Source organism: Strix uralensis, chromosome 6, assembly GCF_047716275.1.
Source record: "Strix uralensis isolate ZFMK-TIS-50842 chromosome 6, bStrUra1, whole genome shotgun sequence".
Classification (NCBI taxonomy): domain Eukaryota; kingdom Metazoa; phylum Chordata; class Aves; order Strigiformes; family Strigidae; genus Strix; species Strix uralensis.
The window spans coordinates 43,913,868-43,926,794 of record NC_133977.1 but is presented as its reverse complement, the minus strand read 5'-3'; the positions used below and the strand labels follow the sequence as shown (position 1 = coordinate 43,926,794).

General features: G+C 46.7%; 1 protein-coding gene across 4 annotated transcripts in view; it reads left to right on the top strand.

The window, feature by feature from the left end:
* The first annotated feature begins 1,345 nt into the window (after positions 1-1,345).
* The window catches only part of CACNB4 (calcium voltage-gated channel auxiliary subunit beta 4), a 113,720-nt gene continuing 102,138 nt past the window's right edge, over positions 1,346-12,927 (top strand). For 2 of the 4 annotated variants that reach the window (XR_012629536.1, XR_012629535.1), the window contains exons 1-2: positions 1,352-1,383; positions 1,538-1,621. Coding sequence is in view for 2 of the 4 variants with exons in the window: in XM_074873852.1 (XP_074729953.1) it covers positions 1,375-1,383; positions 1,538-1,621 (93 nt within the window). In the remaining 2 variants the exon portion in view is untranslated. Of the gene's footprint in view, positions 1,384-1,537; positions 1,622-12,927 lie in introns of all 4 variants that reach the window. The other 2 variants (XM_074873852.1, XM_074873854.1) reach the window with 2 other exon arrangements.

Sequence of the window (12,927 nt, the reverse complement as noted above, 5' to 3'; positions counted from 1 at the left end):
TGATTCCAGGTCACTACAGGCTGCAAATCTAAATCTTACAAAGCCCTAATAAAGCCAAAGCATACACTGAATTACTGGCAATTGCTTCTTTCTTTTTCATTTTGAATTTAAACCTGAACATTACTGTGTCTTGCTGAAGTGAGAGAAGAATGTGTTAGGTTTCTGGGCAGTATCTCAACTCAGTCACACTAAGATTAATGTTTACAGAAAAGCACCCTTCCTAGTACCAATTTAATGATTAAACTGATTTTAAAAATAATCTGATTTAGACTACAGCATTCGTGACCCACATTCATCTTTAGACAAAGAAACCAGGCTGCCTAATTTCATCCAAGGAATTAAAAAAATCTGCAGTTTGTGTCTACGGCAAGAAATGTTTGCTCTGTTGTACTTTGGACCTTCACCAGAGGGGTGTGTGTGTGTCAGAGCTTTCTGGTGTAAAAGTGAGATCAGATCAAAGACGCACACGTTTCTCCTCTTACTCATTTTGGTGGGAGGTGTAATGTGCTTGTAGTTGAAGCACAGGAGTGGGAAGCAGGAAATCCAGGTCCTGCTTCCAATTCTTCCCCAGCTTTCCTCGTGAACTTCAAACAACTTGCTTAATCTCCTGATTTATCTTTTTTTCCTCCATACCTTGGAAATTCTAGCACTCTTCATGACTGGCAGTCGATGCAAATTAACGCTGATCAATACTCGGCAGCGTTGAGCAACGCTGCGGTTTACGCGTTTGGGGCTCAGTTCCAGCTTGAGGAGGTTAAGCCGGGTTCAGAGGCTGGTACTTGCCTGTAGCATCGCCCTCACCCCTCGTCTGCCACGGTCCCGGGTGGGCTGCAGAGAGCCGGGGTCACCGGTGCAGCAAACTGACCGCCTGCAGTGTGAGCGGCGGCCGTTACTGGGACTTCATGGTTGTTCCTGAAAATAAGACACCCGGTGTTGTCCCTCATGGACAGCCTCCCCTCACGGACAATCTCCCCTCACAACCTCCCCTCACGGACAATCTCCCCTCACGAAGTTCCTCCCGCGACGGGGAGAGCGGGGCCCGGTCCCCTTTACGGGCTGGAGCAAACCGGACGCTTTCACCGCCACTCCCTTCCCGCCCTTCGGCTCTGAGGGGCTTTTCCCCGCGGGTGCCCCTCCCCGAGCCGGCGGCCGCCCTCCGGCCGCTTCCCGCCGCGCCGGGGTTCGCCCCGGCCTCCCCACGCGTGTCCCGGCCCCGCCCCGGGGGCCGCCCGGCGCCTCCCCGGACCCCCCCGCGCCCGCCCCCCGCCCGCCCTCGCCCTTCCCACCGCGCCGGGGCCGGGCGGCGGGCGAACCGGGCTGCGCCCAGCGACCCGGGGCCGCCGGGGCTGAGGGGAAGGGCCGATCCTGGCCGCCATGGCCGCGGTGGGTGCAGCGCGGGGGCGGGCGGGGCGCGGCGGGCGGGCTCGGCTCCGGCCGTGGCGGTACCGGCGGCGGTACCGGTACCGGTGGCGGCGGTACCGGCGGCGGTGGCGGTACCGGCGACGCGACCTTGATGTCTTGGCCTCCCCCGGGGCAGGTGACGAGGGGCACGGCGACGCGGCGCAGCCGGTTGAAGCGCTCCGACGGCAGCACCACCTCCACCAGCTTCATCCTGCGGCAGGTGAGGGGCGGCGGGGCTGGAGGGGGTGGTGGTGGTGTATTTGTATAATATATTTTTTTTTTAATAAACCACCGGGTGATGCTCTGGCTCCAGCTGCGGGCACCGCACAAGTTGTGGTTGGTGCCCGGCCCCTCCGCGCCCAAACCCGGGGGGAGTTGGGCACAGGTCAGAGCCGGGCTGAAAACTATAAACCCAGAGAGCTCCAGAATTAGGAGAGGGGCCTAAAAAATCCGACTGAAGTCATGGTTTGTTCTGATGAATGCATGTATTGTGTTTGCCTTCCGTCCCCAAGCTGCGATTTGTATGTTGGGCTGATTTTCTACTTATTCCCTGTAATGCTGAGGGCAAGAAATGCACTTTTCTTAAAGAACGGAAGCTGAGATTTTAGTGGTCTTCTGACTTAAGGATTTCTGGGGGAAAAAAAAAAAAGACTGTAAAGGTGTCAAGAGCATTGGCATCTCAGTTTGGGGCTTGGGGCTCCTCGGTGCTAATTATACAGCAGCCCTGCTTTCCCCTGGCACTGCGGGAGTAGCGTTAGCGATCTAGATGAAACCTCCTGCTAATAGTTACCCTTTCCTTTTCTGTTTCCAGTCTTACACTCTTGCCTGCCAGCTGTCCCTTGGTAACATAAAGACTAACATCCCAAGTCTCACTGAAGCATTGCTTTCTCTCCTTGAAAGATGCTTCTTAGAGTAAATATTAATTTGCTTTAAAAGTAAAGGAGGTAGAAGATTTCTTGGGGCACAAACCTGTATCCCACCCACCCCCCCCCGATTCCTCAGTGACTTTAGTAGAAATTTAAGGAAGCACAAGGAAAGCGGAACTGGGCCCTTGACAAATTCAGGGACACCTGTCATGCGTGGAAGCGTATTTTGCTCAGGATGTGGAAGTTGTGATGTCGGTCTGTCAGAGAAAAAGATTGAAATAATCCTTCGAAGTTTTATTTTGCTTTGTGGTGTCTCCTTGTCACTGCTCCAGCCCGGAACAGAACCGCAGTGGTGTCGGGCTGACAGTCCCTGTTTCCAGCACCGGCAGAATGAGATATGAGAGTCACAGTAAGAATTTGACGTTTAATGTGATCTCAGCCATGTAAATTAGAGTTGAAACAAGGATAAAGAAATATAATTAGCCAGCGTTAGTCTGTCGTGGTGGTTGAGGAGATGTTGCAGGCGGCTGTGGGCCCTTCTTAGAGATGTCCTGGAGAATCTTTCAGCTTGTCAGAAGTGTTGTTCCAGGAGGTGGATTTCGTGCTGGGCTCACAGGGAAACAGAGGGTTTGTGATTTAGGTAAAGGGAGGGTAATTGGTGTCACCCGGAGCTCTCGGTGTCTGAGGCAGCGACGATGCGACGTGGGATTTTGAAACCCTTGCACGTGGAAGCGCTCGCACCAGCACCCAGGGAAAGGTGCTGCTGGTGTGGTGCTGCCTGTCTCCTCAAACAGGGGCTGGGTTACACCGATGGCATCACACACCTCAGTCACGTGCAGAACATGTGGACATCTGCCCTCTGCACTTTTTCCTCTCTTGGGACGTGGTGTGCTCTGCAAGGGCTGCGTGCCTCAATGTCTGTTTGTCATCTTTTTTTGGGGAAGATGGGGAGACTCGCTTTTACTTCTGACACACCCCCCCCCCCCCCCAAGGGATTGCTTTACATTTGGTGACACATTTGAGGGGCGCTGCCAAAAAAATAACAGGAAAATCGGGTGGTGGGATGTTTTTCCTTCCATCATGGTTGTGGAGCCATGAGTCCCGCTGCACAGCAGCTGAGGGATCGGGCAGCGTGTCCACAGCAGCACTGGCACTGGGGCTCTTTCTGCACCAGCATCTGTCTGTGCTGCCCTGGCAGAGGATGATGCTGTGTCAGCTGAAGATAATATAATTTCATCTCCGTCTAATGGACAGCAAAACAAATTGATCCATATCAGAACTTGCTTACTCCAAGTGAGAAGGCAGCAGACAACTTGCTGTCCCTTTCTGAGGTGACTACCTTGAGACTGTTTCAACAGGTGAGTGCGGTAGCTCTCGTCAGTGAGAAGATTTCATTTGAACTTTGTGAGCTGAGCAACAAAACCAACTCTGGGATCGCCTCCCCCCAGCCCTTGCTGGGGGAGAGTGTGGTGGGGCTGAGCTGGAGATGTGCTGGGGCGAGGGGCTCGCTGCTCCTTCCCCTGGACTTTATGTGTCGGTCCTCGCTGTGGGGCGATTCAGCTCCGCAGAGCAATGTTTCCTTTGCACAACGGTGTTTGTGCTGCTCTTTGAGTACTAGAATGAGACAGTTTTCTCAATCTTTGTGGTTTTTCTTTGAGATCAGGGGATTTTGGCTCATCCTACACAGAGCAGTCCCAGCTGCCCCATGTTGCTGTCCTCTCCTCCTGCTGTGAAGTTTTCCCTCATAGCAATGAGGCTTTAGAATCATAGAATCACAGAATCATTCAGGTTGGAAAAGACGCTTGGGATCATCGAGTCCAACCATCACCTACTGTACAAGTTCTCCCCTACACCACACCCCCCAACATCTCATCTAAACGACCTTTAAACACACCCAGGCCTGGTGACTCCACCCCCTCCCTGGGCAGCCTATTCCACTCTCTGACCACTCTTTCTGTGAAAAATTTTTTCCTAATGTCCAGTCTAAACCTCCTCTGTTGGAGTTTAAAGCCGTTCCCCCTTGTTCTGTCACTAGTCACCTGTGAGAAGCAGTCACCTGTTTAGAAGCATAAGTGGAAAAAAAAGTCCTAATAGCAGGGATGAACTTCAAGTTACATTGTGGTGGCTGTAGGTGTAATTCTAAAAAACCAGAAATTCTGTCAGTAAGATTTGGAATAAATATCCCAAAAGAGTTCAAATCTTTTGTAGATCTTGTATGCGCTAAGAACTGTGCACCAGCTTCCTGCCCCAGTCCAAAATATGGTTGGAAATTTTATCAGTGGTTTCCTTTTGCGTCAGGAGAGGCACAGGTCCCCCAGATTTGAACTCTTTACTTGACTTTTCATTATGTTGCATTTAATTAATTTAATTTTTGGTTTCAATCTGTTGGTTGATCTAATTTAGTAAGGGAATAATGTTTGGACGAGCCTTTGAATTTGCATTTTTGTCAACACTGCATGGTGATAAGCAAAGACAATCCATGGTGCTGAGTCCTGTGTGTGTGTCAGCAAGGGCAGAGCCCCCAGTTCCAGCATCACCAGCGTGGGAAGCTGGCACTGCCCAAAATTGCCTCTTGCTGTGGGAAACGCTGCGCTGGAAGACATGGATGGAGTGATGTACAAGCAGGAACAGGTAGGTATGTGCTGAAAATCAATGGGCTGGTATAAAAAAAACCCCAAAAGCCCTACTGAGTAAGATCACTTGTGACCTGGGGTGCAGGAGGTTCCCGGGTTGTTGGCTGGGCACCTCTGTCTCCAGCAGCATGGCCGAGGCTGCGAGTAAACCTGGCGCTGAAGCTGTTAAGTGCAGTATTTGAGCAAGGAATGAGTGTACAAAATTGTTCCTCTTATGTGGCAGGTGCTGCTCAGTTATATTTAAGAACCCCCTTAAGGGACTGAAGTCAATTATAAGACAATAAGTAGGTCAGCTGAAAACATATGCTTGTAATTTTGCAAAATGCTGTCATAATAATTCATTGTTGTTTTTTTCTGGAAGATTTTATGTTTCCACCGCTTATTTTGACATGGTGACTTGTGAGTAGATGCAATTTATTTTTTTCCTTTGACTTCTGGTAGCATCAGTTTTATTGCCCGTGGTTTTTAACGGAATTCATTTCACTGAGAAAAGTTAAGTGGCCTGTGAAGCACAACAAGAGTCACCCAGAGGTGTCGAAAGAAAGCGCCACAGTGGCCGCTCGTTACTGCGGGGAGCCCTGGGTGAGTGAGCGGGGCCAGGGCTGCCGCTAGAGGTGTGTGTGCCAGGAGTCATTAAAACCTTTTATGCATATGCTAATACAATTTTGGGAGGGAAAATAACACACGGTGAATGGTTCCATCTGCGTAACAGGACTGGGGATCCCCAAGGGAAGGTCAGCATCTGAGAAAGGGGCTTCTACACTTGGAGGTGGGTTGACAGAGGTCTGAGCAGGGGTCCGGTGGTGCTGGAGGTGGAAGTTGGGCCTCCCTCCCTCCTCCTCCTCGCTCCTCAGCTCAGCTGGGTGTCTCCCCGCAGCGGTGCCCGTCAGGGGGTGTGTGAAATATCTATACATTTTGCTTTTTGTTGAGCAAACTGCAGCCCTTAGCACAGGTGTGACTGAACATCTCCTTATTCTAGGTGTCCCTTCAGCACACCCTTCCTCATTTACAGGTGGTTTTGTGCAATTAGCTTCCATGAGGTGGTCTGTGTTGAAGAGGCGTCAAGTAGCTCTGCTTCTGAAGGTGTAACTAGAATTGCAGTTGGGTCGTGGGCTGATGATTTGGTCCCTAACGGGGCTGTGACTTGTCTGCTCATGTGCTGGATTGCCTCACTGCGTAACGTTACCATAACTTACCTGCTTGAAATGAAATACAGAGTTATCTGCTCTTTGATATCAGCAGATATAAAGTAAAATCTTCTTGAAACACTCATAGTAATAGGTGGAAATCCTTTCCAGCTCATGCCAGAGGCTTCAAGTAAAGCCACTGAGTGTACCTGTTGGGTCCAAGCACATTTAACTCTATATTAAATTATATTTAGACATGCAGTTTATTTCTGGAAGTTTTTTGCTGCTTAGGTGTAGAGGTAGTTGAGGTTAAAGTCAATTTACTTTTAAGGCATAGTTACACCCAGTGTTATAGCTCTGGCAATGCTTGTGCTTCTCCTTTTTAAATATCATTTTTCTTATGTAATATTGAGAGGAAAAGAAAACCAGCATTTTCTGCTATTAGACCAGCTCTCAAGCTGTACAACATTTTAAAAAGTTAGTGACATTCTGACCAAAAAAAAAAAAAAAGTTACCATCTTTCAAAAGAGTTTTGTTGCCTTGTTATCAGATGAGGTTTTTTGTGTGTTTGAAGATGGGATTGTGGTGTCCTTCCTGCAGGACCAAGCGGTGGACCCTAGCTGGATGTTGGCATCTGCATTCGGATATCTTCTTGATAGTGAAGCAGAAATAGTTGTAGATCAGATTTGGGAAGCTTTAAGGGTGTCTGAGTTTGCTTTGTCATTTGTAAAGTCTGAAAACCTTTCCCCTGGCACACGGGACATCAAGCTGCCCAGTTCCCACCTCAGGTGTACTTTTGCAGATGCAGAGCACACGAGGCTGCTCATCGGCTCTGGCAGATATTAGCTTAAGTACATACATCAACATTTTCAAGAGCAATGCATGGCCTGAAGTACAGGTTTGAGTTTTGTTGCTGTTTTTTGCTGACTGTCCTGTAAAGGAGTGATCTGAATTAGGGGAATCAACATTTGGTCCTTGCTCATCAGTGACGTATGTAGTGACCGTTCAGTGACCATTTCTGAACAAACTTTTTAACGTGCATTTGATTTTTTTTCCTTCAATTCTGCATTTTTTTTTGTCTTAAAGTCATTTTCCTCAGAATGAAATGAGACCTCAGTTGATGACCTTGAGACTTTGGTCTTCGGTAATACAGGTTTTCTGGTACGCAGGAGGCAGATGACCCTGAGTCGTGTGGTCTGTTCCAACCTGGGTATGCGATGAACATTTCTCAAAATCAGATGCTGGTTAAATTGATAAAATACATATCTGCAAAGGAGCAGATTAGAATTTCAGTAATTTACCAGGATGAGCTCAATTCTACGATGAGTCATTAATTTCTAAAATATAACTTACTGTCATAGAATATGATTATCCCTTAGACACAGGACTGGATCGTTGTTTTTCTCTGTACAGCGTTTAGAAACTGTTAAAGCATTTGACAGTTGAATAAAAGATTCAGCCCTTTCTCCAGAGAACATAAGCCTTGTCTGCATGACAAAGTGACATTGTTTTAACTCACCTTTCTTCTTAAATTGATGTAGTTAGCTCATACAACAGTTGCGTCTCTCAAGTTTAAACCATGCTTAAGACCAGTTTACTTTGTAAATCTACATATTTAGGTTAAATCAATAAGGTAAAGTAAGGCATGCTTGAACTGAAGTAAATGTCCCTGGAGTGTCTTGCCAACAGCCCCAACAGTACCCCAACAGTCGTTTGACTTTCAGGCTGGTTTGCAGTTTTCTCTTGTGTACAGCACCATGGAGTAAGTTTACAAAAGGTCCCGTGAGCTTTGGGAGAAATTGGTGTTTTCCACTGCCATCATCATGGCCTGAATTCAATTTCCAAATCACAGAGGTGATTTTGGGAGATGGCCTGCTTCTGGAGGCCCGAGATGCGGTCATCCCTTGTGTCCGTTCAGGCTGTGTGCTAGGCAGGGGCTGTACCCGGGAGGAGCCCCTGGGCAGTGCCGAGCGGTGCAGCCTGATGCCGGGATGATCCAAGCCACCGCCGCGGGATTTGCCTGTGATGCCTCGGAGAGCTTCCATGGAGTTGCCTCCTGCCAGCTGGAGAGGGACCATCCAACCAACAGGCCCAGCTAGGCTTGGAAGAGAAGGTGTGTTGTAACCCTCGGTGAGGCTCGTAATGACAACGGCAATTAGGAGAACTAAGGAAACGATGAGGGCTGAAAGAACCAAACTTTGGTCCTGCTGCGCATGTTTCAGCGGTGGAGGGTGCTGTGTCTGAGCAGCTTCAGCAGCGGTGAGCCCGATGGTTAGATGACACCTCCCCATAACTTCCTACGGGATGCTGCCTGTGTGGATTAACTCGGAGTCATGGGATATGCAGCTGATGGCTTTTCCGGAGTTCTCTTCTGATATGGATTGAGAGGCTGGAGGACTTGGAGCGTGTCGCCCGTTCTTGGCTTCCCTGTTGGTAACAGCTGGTGGCACGTGGCTGTCACACCTACGTGTGCACATCTGCCTTCCCGAAAGCTGCCTTGTCCTCTCTAACGGTGTTGTTTTGATCCCAGGCGCCCCAAAATCCTGCCTTGGTTGGGTTTCTCCTTGAGGGGGAGGAGGTGGGTGGGGGACAAGCTTCAGAAGGTTGAAATAACAGTAGAAGGAAACTTAAATGGATTTTTTTTTATTATAAAACAAAGAGTTGGCTTCTCTCCTTAATTCTGCCATCACTTCATCTGACCGTGAAGAAGCCAGCAGACTTCTGCAACTTTTGTTTCTTCATCTGGAAAGCGAGTGTAACTGTGTATCTCTGTGTCACCAGGAAGCTTAATTGAATGTTTCTTAATGTACTAATTGAATCTCAAATTAGGTTCCCACTTAGTGTTCCGTTAGAAAAGGAAAAAGATTTTTTTTCTGTGTGTCTGTTTGCAAGCAAATAATGATCATGATTGCATTCTTTAAAAGAAAAATAATCCCCCCGTTGTTTTTTTGGTATTGTCCAGAGTCATCTATCAGCCTTTTAGGCAGGTTCACTGGATTATTTTCATAATAAGCTGTTGTCCTCCCGGCTCCGTGAGCGTGGCCGGTGCAGCACGTGGAAGTGGAACAGGATTCATGTCCTCAGCGTGCCAGTGCTCGTAGTGCTGCAGCCCTGCTAGTGGGAACTGGTGCACAAGAACAGCTAAAAAGATTGTCAGAAACCTGGTAGGTCACCGCTAACTAAATTAACAGGGTCCCTTATGTGTATTTGGTGGAGTCATTGGCGCGGATTCGTAAAAGTCTGTGCCTTTGAAATTCTCACTTTAAAAATTTTATGTCCTGTTCTTCAGCAGATGTGCTGACCGGCTTATTGTCTCCATGGTAACAAGGTTTCGTTTTTAAAATAGCCTAAAGTCACAAAAGATAAGTCAGTTATTAATAGCATAAGCAGCGTAGGTATGAATAAAAAATAGGATTTGGCTATTCCTCATCCAAAATTTCTTGTATTTGGGAGTTGTCTGTCTCTTTGTACATACTGTGGGTGTTTGCTTAAATGTATTTTTCTAGTGTGACCTATAAAATTAATTCTCTTTATTCATGCAATGTTACTGCAATGAAGTATTTACATGATTACTGTAACACTTAGAATACTAGCATAATTCCAAATGCGTAATATATTTTTTAATGGTTACCTATTAAATATCTTTACAAACATGCTGGGCATACAACGGTGTAAATGCGAGGTGCTCCTACTGTCCCCTTTCTGTGATGGGGAGACTTGAGGCAGAAGTGCTGCGTGACTTGATAAACCCTGTGTTAAATCCGGGGCTCGAGCACCCTGGGTGGCTCCATCCCCACCTCCCATCGCCCGCCACTTTCTGACAGCCTCACCAATATTTTTTTACCAAACAGTAACAGAATGTGCAGAACTCCAGTTGTGTGATTACAGTGTAACGCCGCATGCTAGAGCCATTTTAGCAGATTTTGGGAGCTCGAGCCATGCACAGGCTCTGCCTGCGTTTGCTGTCATGCAGTTTCTATGGACACCAATGGTTTGTGTCAAATGCAATCTCGATGCGATTGTCTGTGCTGAATATGGAGGAAGCAGAGATGATTACATGGGACTCCAAACCTGTATTTGCTAAAATATGTTGAAAAGAATATGGTAGAGACAGAAATAGCTTTTCCCTAAACCCATTAGGTCTTGGGTGACCCACAGAGTTGGAAAAAATAGCTTCTTAACTCCTTTCCTCCTTTCTGTTAGTTTCAGGGTTATACGGGAAAGCCTGCCAGGTATAATCTTCAAAATTCTGCTTTAAAAAATAATAAAGCAGAGCTCTAGCGAAATAAAATGTAGATGGGAACTTCTTCAGCCACTTGCAATGTTAAAAAGGTCTCCTGTTAAAGGCAGTTTTTGGCTAACAGTCAAACGTAGTAAAACCAATGAGAAGGTGATTTTGATAATGGATGTCAGACAACTTGACAATTGAGAAAAGACATCAAAAACATGTTTAGAGTCTAAATAACAACGTGTTCTGTTTGCTATATTCATTTACTAATTGGCTGCTTGTAATGAGGTCTCCAGCTGTCCCTGGTGCTTTGGGGCAGTGGATGGGTGGGTAATAGATAGGACTTGTGTGCCTCCCCCTATCCCTCTAACCAAAATTGGAACCTTTCTTAAAACATGGGGAGGAAGGACGGAGATCCCTTCCTGCCCCAGTTCTCTGCCCCTGCAAGTCATCTGTGATGTGTACAAATAAAGTGTATTTTTGCCACTGACTGGCTTTGGGACCTTTCACAAATGGCAGGGCTGTTCCTGTATGGCTGTCGGGAGTTTTGGTGCCGGCATTCCCATGGGTGACTTCTCGTGTGTGAGTGGTCCCACACCAATCTCTGTGGCTTCTGCTTTTTGCAAAGCAATTTGCATGTGGTTTTTTATGAGCTCTGGGCTGTAGCGTGTTAAATGCTTTAACGTCCTACAGTAAAAATACATCTTAGTAGTTACACTCCTGTCACATTCCCTCTTAATAATAAACCCTCTTTGCACTCTGTTTCCTTGACACTTTTTAAGATTAGCATCACGGTTTTTGGGAAAACCTTTTTTTGTTCTAAATAAGAGATCTAATGTCCTTAAGTAAGAGTCACTTTTGAATGCTGGATTCTGATGGTGTTGTGTGGCTTGGGTCTGGGTTCTGACATCTTTTCTTGCACAGAATAAGCAATATTATAGCTGCAATCTTTATTTGGTTTTACTTGTATTCTGTTTCTGCTATCATTTGTATTTTTATGACAGTCATTCTCCGGACTGACGGTTTCAGTGCTTAAATAGCGACTTTTTTTCCTAGCTTATATAATATATCATTTTTCCATTTATACGTACAGACAGCGGGAACTGTCCCTATGTCCCAATATTTCTTCAGGTTAGTACACTTAATGCATTTTGATATCCCTTGCAAAATTTGATATCCTGATTCAGATAATGTAGTAAAATACTACAGGTCAGAGTTTGAAACCACCTTTTGAAACGCTTGTTTCTTTGAAAGTCAAAATAATCCTTTTATTGGGATAACCTGGTAGCTTCTGCCCAGTGATATTCCATTAATTTTGCACATTTCATCTGTAGAAATATTTCTAGTGATTTATTCTCTGGGAGGAAGAAGAGGCAGTGTGGTGAGGCAGCGAGCTGCACATGGACAGCTTCTGTAAGCAGATTCCCATCGGATCTGGAAGAAATGTGTCCTGCTGAAGGGCTCCTGCTGCGGTGATTATTTTGTGGGGGGAATTGTCTTTCAGCTGAAATTGTAGAGGTCTGCGTTTTCTGGCAAAATAGTGGAATCTCTTTGTGTAGTGCTTACAAAAATGAGTTCTTTATTATTATAAGCATTTCATGAAGAAAATGCATCTTTGGGGTTTCTGTGTGGCGTTAAGTTTCCATCCTAACAGGTGTTTCAGGGACATTCCCAGTATTGCTGCCTGGGCATCGTGTGGCCCTTTGGTTTTGTTTCTTGCGCTTTCCATGAAGAGCTGCTCTCATACCACTCGTTGGGTGGGAATACATGTGTCTTGTGAACTAAAACGAAGCTTATACCTGAATTACCGTTGGCAGGAGAGACTTGTAAAGGCACTCATGTGTACGCTGAAAGAGGAGGCAGCATTTGTGGCATGGTTTTGGGAAGCCAAGCTGGTTTTGTGGTGCACTCTGCAGTAGTGGGACCCAACAGGCAGGAGTCACTTGCCTGAGCTCTGGTGTCTGGTCCCACATTGGACATCCCAGGCTCTCCTGGCCGAGGGCATCCAAGGACAGCATGCTGCAGCAGGTAGGAGGGAGGATCTGGGCGCTCGTGGGAGACCATCACCCTGCTGCAGCCCCACAGGATTTGCTGGGTGATCTGAAGCAACCTTAGAGACCTGAGTTGGAGCAGGAGAATCCCATCCACCATGTTACGGAGGAAAATCTAAGTTAAGCTACTCACTTGTCACTTCAGTAAGCCTTGATAACTACAGGGTTACATGTCTCTTTCTGAAGGGAAAGGTAGATTACTTCATGATTTTCCAACCAAATTGTATCTTTGATTTGGATTTTGCTTGCCCTAATTCCTGTGGTGAGATATATTCTTCACTTCCTACCTTATGGGTTCAGTGGTACCTTGTCCTGCACAAGACCATCTTGCTGACAACACTCACGTCATGCATAAATGTTCTACTCCAATTTTTGTGAAGTGCTTTTGGAGCCTTTTATGACAAAGGCACTGGGTACCTTCAAGTTCATGAGTGGAAGTTTTGTATTAAGAATTAGTTGAAATAAAATTCTGCTGAAGTTGGGCTGCAAGTTCTGCTATGTGTGTTATGGCCATTTTTGTGATCATGCTTAGAAATGCAGGACATGTCTATAAATAATGCAGAAGCAAAGTGTTTATATTGAGAAATGGAGATCCCTTTCCCCTGCCTCCCCCAGTTAATA